Here is a 16,125-nt window from a genome sequence, read left to right on the forward strand (position 1 = left end):
CAACTATCCTTTTAGCTGGTAGCTTTCAGAGTGATTCTAAAAAAATAAAGTGCATCAAGAACACAGAACAGAAATCTCCTTCCTCCCCCTTCCCCACCCCAAAGTTCCCTTTCACATACTCCAAAACACAGAAAACACACACCCACAAACATACACTTAACAGTGGCTCAAACAATCAGAACATTCCATTGTCAATCCATTTCCCTTTTCAGTCTAATTTTGCATCTGAGATTTCCAGATTAAAATTCCCAAATGACCAAGCATTTTAACAGGCTAACTGTTAATTCAGGCAGAGCTCTGGTTAACTGTAATCCACTTAAAGATGGCTTGCAAAACTTCATCTCCTTTATAAATAAACCATCCTTTAGAAACTTAAAAGACAAATACAGGGACCGTGTATTGTTCAGATCAAGGCACAGAACAAATCGTCTGAGAAAAAGTAAGTCTAATGCTGTAAGAAAGTTAAAATTTTCTATTACTTTTTTGGGGTAGTAGCTATAAATAATCTGAATTCAACCGGCAGCTTTTCTTCCCATATTAAGCTTCTTTGAGGCTAGTCAGAACTACCCAAAGGAAAAAAAAAATCCGACTTTGGGACAGCCAGGCAAGTACAATCCAGCAACTGTTTAAAGTAAACAGTTTAGAAAGCATGGTGTTCTATAAACTCTCCTTAAAAAAAAAAAAAAAAGCCATTTTCCAGAGTCTTATCTGATCTTCCTTTAAGAGGGTTTATTCCACCTGAGGCAATTGCAGCAAAGAAGAGCTCCGGGTTTCCTCTAAGGCACAGGCAGCGTCATTCACATTCAAGCTGAAAAACAAGACTACTCTGTCCTTTGAAACTGACCAACTGTGGCCGCAGTTTGTCTTTCATTTTAGCTACAGCTGGAGAGAGACAGAGGTGTTGGCGGAGGCGGCAGAAAAGGAACTCCAGCAGGGACCTCCTGCGCGGTCCCCAGCTCCTTAAGGCAGTCCGGTCCCCGGCAGGGCAGGCATCCTCCCAAGCCAGGGCACTTCCAGGAATGCTCTCTCTCTTTAGGCAACATCTGCTCCGTCCCTTGCCCGAGAAGCGCTCCGGACTCGCAGCTCTCCGGCACTACACTGCTACGCCCTCCCGTGACTTAACTTCACAGTCATCTTTCCTTTGACTCCTCGCTTCCTTTCGTTGCGGAGAGCGCTTTCAGGGGGAGGTACCCAGAGGCCAAGAGGCTGCAATGCAACAGCTTGGTGGTGACATCAGCACAAATCAGACCCGCAGGGGAGAGAGGCAGCACGGGTTCAGAATCGCCCCAAGCTCACCACCTAGTTCAAAATAGGAAGGGGTTCGAAGGGCTTGCAGAGGCAAAACCTGACACCAGGAGCTCTGCGAAGAAATCATTTCCGTGAACAGCCAGTGGCCGTGCTCATTTGAATATTAAATAGGGAGAGAAAGAGCTAACAGGTCCCTATCCTTCCGTTGAAACCACACTCTCACACAGTTGCAGACTCTGTGTAAATAGGATCTGCCACGCGAAGTGCGGATCACTTTGAAGTCGTGTTGTGTCATTCTTTATAAAGCCCAAGTTCGCCTAACTGTTGTCCAGAGTAGATTATTTCTATGGCAGGGTGCCCTGACCACCGCTGACATGAGTATTAGTCGTTACTAATAACCATGCAGTCCTCTTGAGGTTAAGAGATCAAGGGCAGTAAGTGACTCCAGATACTTCATAAACAAAATCACATGCACAGATTTTTATCTATTGAACAAACACTCTTTTAAAATACTGGTTGAAAACAAAATCAAGCCAAGCCTTAGCCTTTGGGGAAAATTAATGATTTTATTTAAATAAAATTTTTACATTCTTTATTTTACTTAAATAAGCAACGTTGCTGGAGCAGCAGATACAGTTGTGAGAGCAGATTGTCTTTTCTCAATCTCACAAAATAATAATTTGAACATACATAAAACTACACTGACCCCCACATAAAGAAGGCAGTTTTAAGCCAAAACAACCTTATACTTTCTCTGATACTTTTACAGAAAAAAAAATGTGAGTTTTGAATAATGATAAAACATTATTCCAAAACTATTTTTATAAACTTAAAAAATAAATCTTAAAAACAAATCTAGGGGTGGGGAATTAGGGGGTGGAGGGACCAAGCAAAAAGGAGAAAGAATTCATGGACATGGACAGCAACATGGTTGATGGTGGGACTGAGCATGGCGGGGGGTGAGGAAGAGTGGGTTATAAGGAGGATAAATGGTAATAAAAAGAAATACAATAAAAAATAAATTTAAAAAGTCTATCCACAACCAGAACTCTGTAAGTACTATAACACACCCATTCAACAATTATTAGATACAATTCAGTACGTAGTCATCGTATGACTACATACGATGTAGTAGTTGTTAAAATATATAGCTAGCCATCTGTAAAGAAAAAATAAAATACCCAACAATAACACAATATCAATACCCACTTTTCATAGACAAGAAGTGAAATATTTCAACACACACTTGACCCTGTGGTGTTCGAGCATATAGGTTGTTCTGAGGTGCTGATGGTAAGAACAGAAAAACATGCACATAAGTTGCCATGTTGAACGGTGGGATTGGGCACTAGGCCAGGAATTAGTGGAGACTAAGGGTTTTACTCCCAACTGCCACTATCTTGACATGTAACCCTGGAAAGCTACTTATTCGTGGCAATATTAATAATTACGTTTCCATGAAATGTGAATGACTGCCTTTCTCTAAACATTCTGAGATAGTCACAGAACTTTTCATACGAAAGAATGTCCCTAATTCAGTCTACCTTACCCTCTAACTCTGAGTCATTCATATATTATTCTAATATTATGTAAAACTAAGAGCAACATGTAATCTCACATTTGAGGTGGATAGTACATTTTTAAAACTACAATGCTAATTCACTCATAAATTCAACCATTCATCAAATAGTGCTCACTGTCTGTCAAACACCATGGTATGCACTAGCAAAACACATACAGAGATGAAGTGCCACTGTCCTTCCACAACTTACAGTACCATGGAAAACATAAGTGAGGAAGTGGGCATGATACAGTTTAGAAGGAGGACATGCTATGGAAAATGTCCTCTAGCTGATTACGAAGTACATGCCATTTTTTTAAAAATGGAATTCCTATTTTATTCTAATGATTTTGACTAATTTTATTAATCACAATCCTAATACATTCTGATTCAAGTTAAAATTTGCACTATTATATCAGTATTTACGACAATTATATGTACATATACATAGATGTATCTTGCTACCTGAAACCACATTCCAAAGACGTATTTACTAGAGAATATGAAAGAGCTCATATTTAGAACAGAACTAAATTGGTTTATCTTTATCTCCCAAGTTTGGTTTATACAGCTACTTTAACTATTACTGTCTCTGATATTAATAAAATCAAGATTTATTAAACTGTGTTAAACAGTAATCATGATATCTAGATTGCTCACATTTTCACAAGAGAAATACAGAATGAATACAATGAACAGTTTTTCTGAAAAACTGTCAACAGTATTATTTCATAAAATGTTAAATGTTCTCAAAACATTATTTTGGCATAGCCTACCAGATGTGATCTAGGTAAAGGATCTTCTAAAGGCAGATAGATGATTTGGGGAAGTACACAAATACTAAATGAAATAGAAGTAAAATAGCACCACTTTCCATTTTATATTTCCAAAGTTCAGTTAAATGTTTAAAAGCGAAGTTCCTGAAAAATCTTACCACTAAGTACAACAGTCCCCTTCATAGAAACGTTAAAAGGCTAATTTCATCAACTGAAACATGTAGGTTTTAGAACCGAAAGATTGGAGATATTAAGAAAATCAATGCATAATAAGTAGAAAAATGTCTGCATGAATAAATGCAACATTATTCACAAATACTGACAAAAGTATCCTCCTGGCCAAATGCTCCTGAAATCTGGGTTATAAACTAGAGATTTTTTTCCCCTGGGAGTAAAAAAAATAGGCCTTAGGAACAACAATTTCTCTTGTTCTTTCTAAAACAGGCCATTAGCTAATGAAAACTGAAAGCATCCTATATTTTCAGTTTTCAAACTAATAAACTTCTTCACAAATGGCTAAAAGAGTTTACAAAGATATTCATCAGATACAACAGCTACTTATTTTAGTGGAAAATAGTTTATATTTAATAGAAGTAGGCTATTCAGACCCCACCACAAAAGCACACAAATTCAGAAACTCTTAATAGATTTATTGTGCTCATGATGGAAAATATCTTTAATAAGCACTTGCTATTCTTCCTGTAAGTTACTACAATACTACTAAGACTATGTTTCCCCCCATCTTCGAAATGTTGTTCAGGAAGAAAATACTATATGTAACATGAAATGATTCTATATGTAAACATTATTAAGGGAAATATATGCATATATGTATATATAAATTCTAAAAGTTGATTAAACAAAAAAGTCATCCAGGAAGCAAAACCAATACACATGTTAATGACCTCATTTAATTTCCTTCAGAGAAACAAAAACTGAAAAAACTTCTCATATTTAAACCCTGACCAAAAAAGTAATCTTGAAATTAAGACAAAGATATGTAAGGAACAGGAAGTGAGCACAGACATTTTCTCAGGGAATCCTGGTTCTTTAACATCTCCAAAAGCTTTTCACTTAATTTACAATCACAGCATTGACCTGTCCTCAGCTATTACCTCATGGTCAGATTAACAACAGAGACATATTCTTTACACACAGAGACATATACACACCTTTAAGCAACTTTCCACATTAGTTAAATATATTATGTAAGTATACTTTTATCTAAGGGAGGCTATGATAAACAGTAGATGCTTTTTGGTGGGGATCACTTTAAAATAGTAATATAGGACCATCCTGTTAACAACCACTACGAAACCATTTAAAAGATCTGTTATAAAATCTCTGGCTAGAACTGCCCTCAGAACAACCTATTTTTATCCCTCAATCTTAAACAAAGTAAAAGAAGTTAAGAGAGGCTATATACCATAAAGAGTCACAGCACTGGTTAGCAGCAACAGTGGAATCCATATTGCCAAGTTCACTTTTGACAGCCCTTTCGGAGCAGTGTGTGTGATGGGAGAAAAAGGGCACCCATCCGATGCCTGCCCTGGGCAAGCAACAATGGGAGGTATTATTACTACACGGCAGATGGACTCCAACTCTTAGTAGTTTGAAGTGGTCTCTGCTTTGGTGGGGCTTCTCTCTTGTCCATCTCACGCGATAGTCTTTCTTCCCAAAATCATCAATGCCACTTTGATATAGCTGATTAAACAATGTGACCTTCCTGTAAAGCCCATGCATCAAGTTACAGTTTCTGTAGTGAAAATATTTTCACCTTTAAAAATGGTAGAAGAAGGTATCACACAACCTCCTTGCTAATTAATGTACTCTCATTGACAAAAATCAAGTCAAGAATTTTTTTCCCTAAAAAAACCTCTTCTATAACAGCTTTTCCAATTTCTCCCTGTTCTCAACAAAACTGTGAGCAGTTCATCACTGACCTCTAAATAACAACATGGTCACACTTAAAAACCACTATTAAAGCATTTGTTAGGCAATTTAATTTTATCTTTAAAAATATGGTGATATTGCAGAGGTTGCTTTAAGATCATTTAATAAATATCTTAGTAAGATACTTGCAAGTAATTTATTTCAGCAATACTATTTACAAATAGTGCTGAAACTGCCTGGCTTCTCTAGCCTCAGGACACCTGGCGTTTAGTTTACTCAACGTTCAAATGATGGTGGCAAGCGAGGTTAAACAATGTCTTCACCTGAACCAGAGAGAATTTATTACAGTGTAATTAGGCATGTGTTCTGGTCTTTGTGGTTTCCACTTGGCTGAAAAATTCTCTGCTCTGTATAATGCTATTCTCTTTTGGAAAAAAAAAAAAAAACTTTGGTTTAGGGAGATTTCTACCAGTGATGTTTATTTTTGTGGGAACAAAATGAATTGCAATTGGGGCAGAAATAAACAGTAATCAGGTTCTGAATTAAGACTTTTTACCACAGCCTAGATAGAGGTGTCCATTTATGTGACTGGATATACTCATTAAAACATCAAGTTTCTTTGATCTTCACCGAAACTAAATCAGATCAATATGGTGATAATAATTCTTAGGGATAATCAGAAAAATATAATTGGCTGTTGATGATGTCATAGGAATTGCCAGGATACATTCCTATATAGTTGGTTACATATGTCTTTGATAAAGAAAAGTGTGGAAACACTAATGTTACTTAATGTACTTTAGACTAGAAGCTAATCTTGACCTAGTAGTCTTCAACAGAAGACAGGGCTAGGGGGAACACCAAAGGGGTATTTTTACTTTCTGCCTCAGAATTTATGGCAGTGTGCATATAATCTGATGTAACCATAGCAAAGTGTAAGTAGAAAAATGGTACTTTGAATCATCAACAGTAATAAAAACACCTTGCTCTTCAGACATTTTAGTCCAATGACTACTATTTAGAAGTAAAAAAAGCATGGTAAACAGAACTTACATTTCAAAATAGTTTAAAAAGTTTAAGCTAATACAAAAGGTAATACTAATCAATTTTCAAAACTTGGAATAACTTTCACTGACCATGAATTAGGAAATGTGGTTCAGAATAGCATATGTTTTCAATCATGTTTGGGTTGGCATCTTAAACATGAATTAATTTTGTCCTTTAAGGATATTAACTGCTACTTCTTTTTTAAAAACTGATTTTAGAAAGAGAGCAAAGGGAGAGAGAGAAACACCAATTTGTTGTTCCCCTTATTTATGCTCCAGTGGTGGATTCCTGTATGTGCCCTGACTGGGGATGGAACCCACGACTTTGGAGTACCCGCACGACACTCTAACCAACTAAGCTACCTGGCCAGGGCCTTAACTGTTACTTCTTAGGTTAAATTTTAGGGGGGAAAAATAGAAGCTGAGAAAGTTGGTCCTACCAACTTTAAATAACTCATCAAGTTCCTAGGTGAATATAAGGCAACTATTACTAAGTAACCACGTAATAGGTATTATTAAGGTTTAGTCCAACTCTAAAGGCAGTTTTTTTATGTTATGAAAAACTGTTAGATTTCATCGGAGATATTAAGTTAAACTTTAAACTAAATCTATGAGAAAGAGTAGTCAAACAGGATTATATTTTGAAGTCCACAATAAAAGTAGACTCTTGAAACCCACTACCTTCAGTGCTTCTCTGTTTTTAGAAATTAGAATAACTAGTAGTTTGCTATTTTTTAGCAAACTATTAGTTTTTCCCTCAACACAAATTATTCCAATTATTTTTTAAAAATATTTCTAAAACATTATGTTAAAAATAATATTCAACAAAAGCCTAGTGCCCAACACAAACTAAATTAAGATGTGAATTATAAACTAATTTATCACTTAAGATATAATCACTAAGACAATGAAATGTGTGATTCTTTCTGGCAGTGCTGGTAATCACCACTGGCATCATCACAGCATCCACACACCAGTTTCTAAGCCTGTTCTATACACGCTTATCTCTTGTTTCTTGTAGCGGCTTGTCTAACAGGACACATTCCTCAAGGGGGTGTTCCTGGGGTTTCAGATTACAGTGAACAATGGCTGGTTACTCAGGCCCCCAAAGTAGGTTACAGCAAAAATGATTTGAAATTTTCCCAGAGAAATGATCTGACGCGCAATGTGATAAATAAAGCTGACACCACACACTGCATCAGCTCCATCAAAACCATGCAGGCTCTCACACTACTTGTATGACCTTGGGCAAGTCACTTAACCTCCCTGGGTCTCAGCTTCCTTATAGCGAAATGGGGTGCCTACCTCTCCTGACTGTTAACAAGATTAAAGACTGAGGGTTTAGAAAAACGCTTGACATATAGTAAGTGTTAACTGTTGTAATGACTACATTTTAGAGCACAAATAAATACAATTAGTAACTGTATAAGTTATGTTATTTACCATAATAATAATCTTGCCCTTTTTTACCTATGGCACTGGAATATATTAAATGCAGGTGGTTTGTCCACTTGGAAACTTTTATTTCAGTCACTGGGTCACAAGACACTGATGGTGTGACATGATATTCTTTGGTATGAATGTCACTAAAATCAATCAACTCCCTCCAAAGAAATCACAAAACAGAGCAACACAACATGCCAAATGGTTTAGTTTTCTTCACAACTGAATAAAACAATCTCTCTAACCATGGATGGCAATGATGCTGAATTTGGCACTTTTCAATCTGCAAAACACTTTCTATGCAATGGTGACAGTGCTCCTCCTATCTTTCATTTTTTCTGACTTTCAAAAGAATTCTCCACCTGGGGAGACACATTCTGACTGGTCTCACACAGCAGCACCATTAATTGGGCCCATTTTTTTTACAGGTATTGAAGTGGTAAAGAGAAATGAACAAACTTTTTCTCAACACAAATTCACAGAAAATCTATAGAAATAAAAATGTTTCAAAAAGGCACTGAATATGCTTAACTTTCATGAGTAAAAAGACAACTTGGTTAATCTCATATAAGCTTTCAAGTTTTGTCAGTGATCTACAGAGAATTCCAAAGTTTTCTATCTAAGGAACACTCCCTACTCCTCAAGTCTCTGGAGCAGCAACTGCCACAAAACTTTGCTTTTCTCAAACAGAATTCTCTCATGAAATCTTTATTTTGCAAATCAGAAATATGGAAGTTTGGCAGGGTAATGAAGGAAGTAAAGTCAACAGTAGGTGGATTCCTTCACTTTCAGGAATGAAGATCTAAATATAGAATCACAGATGTTTAAGCCCTAAAGGAACTGGGTTTCTAAGGCACGTTATAAATGGCAAATAACCATAATAAAAAAAAGAAGGCGGCAAAAATAAAGTTACTTTGAAGTTTTCAGTATTTAAGCACCTAAACACTGTCATTAAGGATGAGCAGGGGAAACACTATGTCAAATATAACAGCACAGAATTTGGAAGGCCACTTCATTTATATTCGTTTCTCACGGGAAACAATTTGTGGTTTTGCAAATTCTATTTTCATTTGGTCTTTTTTTATCCTTTAGGTGCTAGTGGTGGAACTTACCATTACACTGGTCTCTATTGGAAAGTAAAGCACACCAACACACCTCATAAATAGAACAGGAGCCATGCCAACCCCCAGGCTCCCAGGCAGCAAATGCTTGATATTTAGAACCTTCTTAGTGCAGGGATGAACATACACTTCTGTTCTCATCATTGACATGCAGCTTCTGTTCTTATTATCATAAATGAGGCCAATCCTAGTGACACTGTACCAGGCCCAACATTTTTACCTCATGTCCCATTCATGAAGCATCACTGTGTGCTGTCAAGTGACAGACATTCCTTGGCACTGAGGAACTTATCATCTGATCAAACATAATTCATTCCTAACCCTCTGGGGCAGGAGCTGAAGATCTTTGTTTTGTAAAACCAGGATTACAACAATATAAAATGGTACAGCCACTTTGAAAACAGTTTAGCAGTTGGTCAAAATGTTCAACATGGAGTTACTGTGTAACTGAGCAATCCTACTCCTCTGTCCACTGTTGACCCCTGAACAACACAGATTTGAACTGCATGGCTCCACTTATATGTGGATTTTTTTTTTCAATGAATACCTGTACTGTTTTTGATTTGTGGTCAGTAGTCCACGGGTGCAGAGAGCCAACTGTATGCACTGATGTATGCTATTTCATATTGGGAGATTTTGGTATTGTGGGGGTCCTAGAACCAATCCCCTATGGCTGAAGGACAACTAAATTTGGGGGGCATTAGGTTATACATGGACCTTTGTATATGTAGAAGGTTGGTGTCCCTAGCCCCCACATTGTTCAAGGGCCAGCTATGTGTATACCAAAGAGAAATGAAAACATACATCCACATAAAACTTGTATGTGAATGCTCCTAACAGCATTATTCCTAACAGTCAAAAAGTGGAAACAGTCCAAATGTCCACCAATGGATGAATGGATATATATAATACATGATATAGCATATCCATACAATGAAATGTTCTTCAACTGTAAAAAGGTATGAAGCACTGACATATGCTACATGGTAAACTTTGAAAACATTCTATCAAGTGAGAGCAGATTACAATATTACATACTGTATGAATACATTTTTTCTTTTTTAATCTATTTTTATTTTTTATTGTTGTTCAATTACAGTTATCCCCACTGCCCCTCATTACTTTCCTCCACCCACCTCCACGTGCCCTCCAGTAAATGAGTGGACCAAAAATGGTGGTACATTTACACTATGGAATTCTATGCAGCAGAAAGAAAGAAGGAGCTCCTACTCTTCGTGACAGCATGGATGGATCTGGAGAGCATTATGCTAAGTGAAATAAGCCAGGTGGTGAAAGACAAATACCATATGATCTCACCTATAAGTGCAACCTGATCAACAAAACAAACAAGCAAGCAAAAAAGAACCAGAGACATGGAAATAAGGAACAAACTGGCAGTAACCAGAAGGGAGTGGGGAGGGAGATAATGGGGAAAAGAAAGGGAAGGGTCATCAAGGAACACGTTATAGAGGAGGATTGAATGTATGAATCCACTTATATGAAATGCCCAGAACAGGCAAATCCATAGAGTGAAAAAGTAGATTAGTGGCTGTCTGGAGCTGGGAGTTGGCCATTGGTGGGAATCGGGAGTGGTTGCTAACTAAATGTTAAGGTGTATGTTTCTTTTGGGATGAATAAAATGTTCTAAAATTAGATTGTGGGGATGGTTGTACTACCCTGTGAATGTACTAGAAAATGTGAATTGTAATTTTAAATGGGTGAATTCTATGGTAGACAAATTATATCTCAATAAAACTATTAAAAAGTATACATACCCATACATAAACATATGTGCAGAAGCACACTATAAGGAAATGCATCAAAACATTAATAGAGTTTTCATATGTATAAAAAGAAATACCACTCTTTAAAAATATGAATTTTTGGAAGAAAAGATTTTAACAAAAAAGAAATTCAATTAAGAAGGATAAGACCACAAAAAAGGAAAGGGCAAGAAAAGACTATAATTCACCATTAAAGAAAATGCTAAGAGACAAGCATGAAGAGAACAAGCTTTTTATGTGACAGAATGGCCTCTGCAGCAGAGTTCAAAACACGGCTCTGGCCACTCCAGATGTCAGTCGTGAATGACATCATCAACGGACTCCACGATGTCAGTTTCAGGCTTCACGGAAAAGCGCTGGAACTCTTCAAGCACCCTTTTGATCTCTTTATAGTATCTCAGTCCTTACCCAATGGGGGCCCAAATCCCCAGGAAGCTTGGAACTGCCCCATATACCTGGATATTACCCCCATACATTCTCATTCAAGCTCAAACACTGTGTGACAGTCATAGGAGAGGTGTCTACAAAACAGACCATATCCTTTCTATACCAATGAAAAATTTCCTTTAATAATAAAAGTGCTCAGTAAAAATGAAGAATTCCCTACCTTGAACACATTAAGTTGTTGGTTGATTGTCTCTGTTTCCATGGCAACAGGGCCTTGTGACTCTTCATGTTCTTCGGCTTTCTGAAGCAGAGTAAAAAATTCCTTCAGCTTGCTGTAAAATTCACCAAGACGCTCAACTGTCCCCTCGACCTGCTTTTCTCTGGCTTGTGCTCGGTCCTGCAACTTGTTGCACTGTTTGCTTAAAGTCTCCAAGTCCCTTTTGATTCCAACAAGATCAGGAGATGGTTCTTCTGTGGCCAGCATCATCCTGCAGGTTTTATTGGCATTGTCATTGCTAGCTATGAGGGCTCCTAGTTTCTTCAGAAAGGCTGTAATAGCTTCCTTTTGCTTTTGCAATGTTTCTACATCTCTCCCCACTGGGGCCATGCTATCCAGTTCATCATCAAATTCTGCAAACTGAGAAAACATTTCCCGGATGGTATTCTGGAAATGCCCAATACCCTGAAGCTTGGTTTCTAAGAATGAACACTTCTCATCAACCTGCTGGCTTAGGGCACTATGCTCTTGAGCTAAGGTTTCTGCTTGTAATAAAACATCAGAGGCTCCCTTTGAGTCTGAGGCCTCTGCCACAAGGTCCTGCGCAAGTCCTTTGGCCAAATCTACCTGATGCTTCAAGATCTGCAGTGATTTCTGCTGAGTCTGCAACATGGTCAGGTACTTGTTACTGTAAGCCTGGGGACCTAGAGAATCATGGACTTCTAGCTGTTCCTTTGCACACTGGAGCTGTAGTTTAGCTTCTTTGGACACTTCTTGAAATTCTTTAAACTTCTGGGCCATGTTCTCCAGAGAGAATTTCTTACTGTGAAGTTGTTCGGTAACCACGTCTACCTTCTGGTTCAGTGACTTATTCTCATCTGTAACAACCTCTTTATCTGTCTCACACACACTGAGCAAGCTATTGGCTGCGTTGTTCAGCAATTCTATCATCCCAAAGCGTTGGTCCATTTCCTTCTGCAGAGACTTTAACTTGGCAATAGAATTCTCTGTTTCAGCAGGATCCAGGCAAAATTTTAGCTCCTTCAGGTTATTCTGACATTTATCTATCCATGGCCGAAGAGTTTCCACATGCTCTTTATACTTGAGGGCTTTTTCCAATGAATCTTTCACTTTGTCTTCTCTTTCTTTCACCTGCTTATTAAATCCATCCCAATTGGCTTTAATTGTGTTAAGTTGTAACTGTAAGGCTGCCTTCTCAGGCCCTTGTGTTTTTAATAACAGGTTTTCACCTTCTGCAATGGTTTTTTCATAAATACTAGAATGAGCAGTCAAAGTTTCACGGAAGTCTTTCTGATCTTTAATTAATGACTCCAAGACATTGAGTTTGGCTGATATCGGGTGAGATGTGCTTAGCTCTTCTTTCTTTGTGTCCAGCCACACCTGAAAATCTCTAGACATTTGCTGAAATTGATGAGAGCTGGCACAGGCCGACTGAAGGTGCTGGACATGATTCTCTAAAAATAGAATTACAGGCATGTTTATTTTACATCAAATGCTGATTTAATCTATGAAAAGCCAAAAGGGAAGTCACCAAATATATGTGCAGGAATGCCTAACAGCAAGGGTTGTGAGCACTGACTATGAGAACTACAAGTGAGCTTAAGCCATTGACAAAGGGGGGAAAGGGAGCAAGGCGTGGGGCAAAGCAATAAGCAAAGAGACAATCAAGGTAGTAGAAGGGAGAGGAGGGGCCCAAAACAGACTACAGGAATCAGTAAAACTGCATAAAGGTGCAGGGTGGTGGAGGACAGTCACACACACACACTGCCTGCCATGCAGAGTCATCTCTGCTCCAGTAAGTGGAAGTGGCAACCGTCCACAGTTCTATGCTGATAAATAATGCATCTCCTATTAAACATGGTGGTTTTGCTTCTATGATTTCTACATCACCACGGAGGCAATACAATGCAGCACATAGGAACAGCACGGGTTTGGGTCTCACCTCAACCTCTGAGGATCTAGAAAACTCAACCCGGGGCAAATGATCAAGCCTCTAAGCCCCATTTCCCCAAGAGTAAACTGGCAACATGAATAAAAGCTGTTGTGGCAATTGAGTGATAGTGTAAGTAAAGTTCTTACCCTAATGCCTGTCACATAGAAGAGTTCATAACAGTAATAGTCATAATCTTAACAGTTAATATTACCAATATCATGTCAAAAAAAGAGGAGTAAGCCTAAATGGTGGCTTTGATCAGAAAACAAATCCAATCAATTACAAATATAAACTGAGAATTTACTAGGAGCAAGATACCCCGTGTTACTTTTCAAACAGAACAGACTTGGTGGTGAAATGCACTCCTCTCTGACAAGCCCTTGTGAAATCCAGTAACTCACTGCTGCTACCTGTGACAAACACTGGTACGTGGGTCACAGAATCGTGGCCACAGTAGTGGAGAGGAAAACAGTGCCAAAGGCTCCTCTTTCACATATTTCTCTAGAAATGCGAATTTCTATGGCGGAGTCAGACAAAATAATGGCAGATGAGAAAACGACCCAAAACCTTTTAAATAACAGTCTTCATCTGTCTTTCTAGTGAAATAAGACTGTCACACAGCAAAAGCATTTGCATCTTTTAAAAGTCAATTTGGAATACCTGGAATTTTAATGGGCCTTCATTAAGCGGACTCTGCCAACACTGTCCCTCCGCTATCTGCATGGAACAACCCTATGCTGTGTGGGCCTATGAACACAACCACTCTCTGTACTCGTATGAGCGGCTGCCTCTTCGCTTGTGCTTCCAATGTGAACAGATTCTCATTAGGGCCCAGATTACTGGGAACAGCTTGCAAACAGGCTATCTGTGACCTCTAGTTCCAGGAAATATATGTGTTAGAAGAAGAAAGACAAACCTGCTTTTTGTTCAATATCCTTAAATGATTTTAAGATGCCTTCTAGTTGCCTACTAAGTTCTGCTTTCAAGTACTCTTCTTTAACCAGGGCTGACAAATCCTCACAGAGGGCCTGGGCCACTTTTATCTGCTTCCTTTCCTGCTGTAGTTCCTGCTGCATTTTTTGGGCTGCTTCCAACTGCTGCTTCACAGCATCGGGGTGTGTGCTCACAGGCACACTGCTGCTGAGTTTATTATCCAGATCACTCAGCTTATCAGAAAGGCCTCTCAGCAGGCTTTGATACTCTGTGCTTTTAACAATGGCTTGGTCAATCCAGTCACATCTGTCACTCAATTGTCCTGTTAGGCTGTCCCATTTCTGGGTCACAGCTGCTAGCTGCTCTTTCACAATCCCATGGAAGGAAGGGTGTTCACCGGGCCGGCTCAGAATGCCCTGGCCAGCTGCTGTGAGCTGCTCATATTGAGGTTTCCGAGTGTCAAATTCTTGCAGCAGAATCTAAGGTAAAGAGGTAATAAGGGCAAATAAACAGATAAATTATGGAAGAACTAATTGCAGAAAACATAACTTTAAGTTTCTAAAGAGATGGAAATGCTACTTATTTATCTAATTTTTATTTTTGATTTTGAGTTACTACTTTCCTAGTTTTCAGTTTGAGGACAGTGCAATTATTTGAAAGTAATCCAAAAAGCTATGGAGCTTCGTAAAGATAACATTTTGCCCAACATAATATCCCCCAAAGGGGAAAACAAAGGGAATTTTCAGCAGTCTGGGCAAAATGAACAAAAAATTCATGTATGAATTTTCATATACAAAGGAAACACTGCTACTGGACAAGGTCACCTCACACTCACACAAATTTGTTTTTTCCTACCTCTTTGTAGGATTTTTTAAATGACAGCATTTTACACCAAAGGAAGTGCATAGCGATAACAGTGCTAGAATATGTTACCTCATGGTACACTGATTTACGAAGGTTTCTTTTAATGTAAGATTTACTGATAGCCATTATAAGAATGGTTTTCACCAATAAATCATGTTGCTAAGAATGTGCAAGCTCAATGTTGGCTCTCATGATAAAGTGAATTATCCAAAAATTTCCTCCTTTTTTAGTACAATATTTATGTACCTCTGACAGACTACCAAAAGTGGGGGCAATTATTTCTCCTGTGATGTTTATTGACAGGTTTTGTTTTCCTTCTCTTCAGAGTATCTTTGGGGCTCAGGGTCGGCCTCACTGCTCCAATACCACTCAGACATAAAGAAATATCACTGCAGCCACAAAGGGGCTTCTGCTAGTATGGTCGACTTAAATTCTGTGGACTTTTCCCCTTGTGGATTATGTGCTTATAATTAGACGAATCTAATTAACCCTCTGGGTTTCAAGGTTCCCTCTCTGCTTTTCTTATTCTTTCTCCCTTTCTTATTGTTTCTCCCGACCACCACCCACCCCCATATCAAGGCTGTATTGCATGAGTTTTACAAGTTTCATTATCTACTACCAAACCCAAAATAAACAAAACCTCAAAGGAGTAATTTCTAAATAATAAAAAGCATATATTAGATTCTCATAAAAATGTTATTACTCATACAATCACATTAATACTTCAAAGACGGCCCTTTGTAACAGGGTCTGCACAAACCACAGTCCGACTGAAATGGTCAAGGGACTTGACCCACTCTGGCTCAGCAGACCACTCTGGGCTGCCTCACAGCCCTTGTTCTCTGGGGCGTCTCATGAACCTCAGGATGGTATCTTACGGATGTCTGAAACATTACAA

General features: G+C 38.3%; 1 protein-coding gene across 24 annotated transcripts in view; it reads right to left on the reverse strand.

The window, feature by feature from the left end:
- The window catches only part of DST (dystonin), a 447,461-nt gene that overhangs the window by 83,288 nt on the left and 348,048 nt on the right, over positions 1-16,125 (reverse strand). For all 24 annotated transcript variants that reach the window (XM_036024280.1, XM_036024276.1, XM_036024278.1 and 21 more), the window contains 2 exons: positions 14,347-14,842; positions 11,480-12,951 (listed from right to left, as the gene is read on the reverse strand). In XM_036024280.1, the coding sequence (XP_035880173.1) occupies positions 11,480-12,951; positions 14,347-14,842 (1,968 nt within the window). The remainder of the gene's footprint in view (positions 1-11,479; positions 12,952-14,346; positions 14,843-16,125) is intronic.

This window comes from Phyllostomus discolor, chromosome 4, assembly GCF_004126475.2.
Source record: "Phyllostomus discolor isolate MPI-MPIP mPhyDis1 chromosome 4, mPhyDis1.pri.v3, whole genome shotgun sequence".
Classification (NCBI taxonomy): Eukaryota; Metazoa; Chordata; class Mammalia; order Chiroptera; family Phyllostomidae; genus Phyllostomus; species Phyllostomus discolor.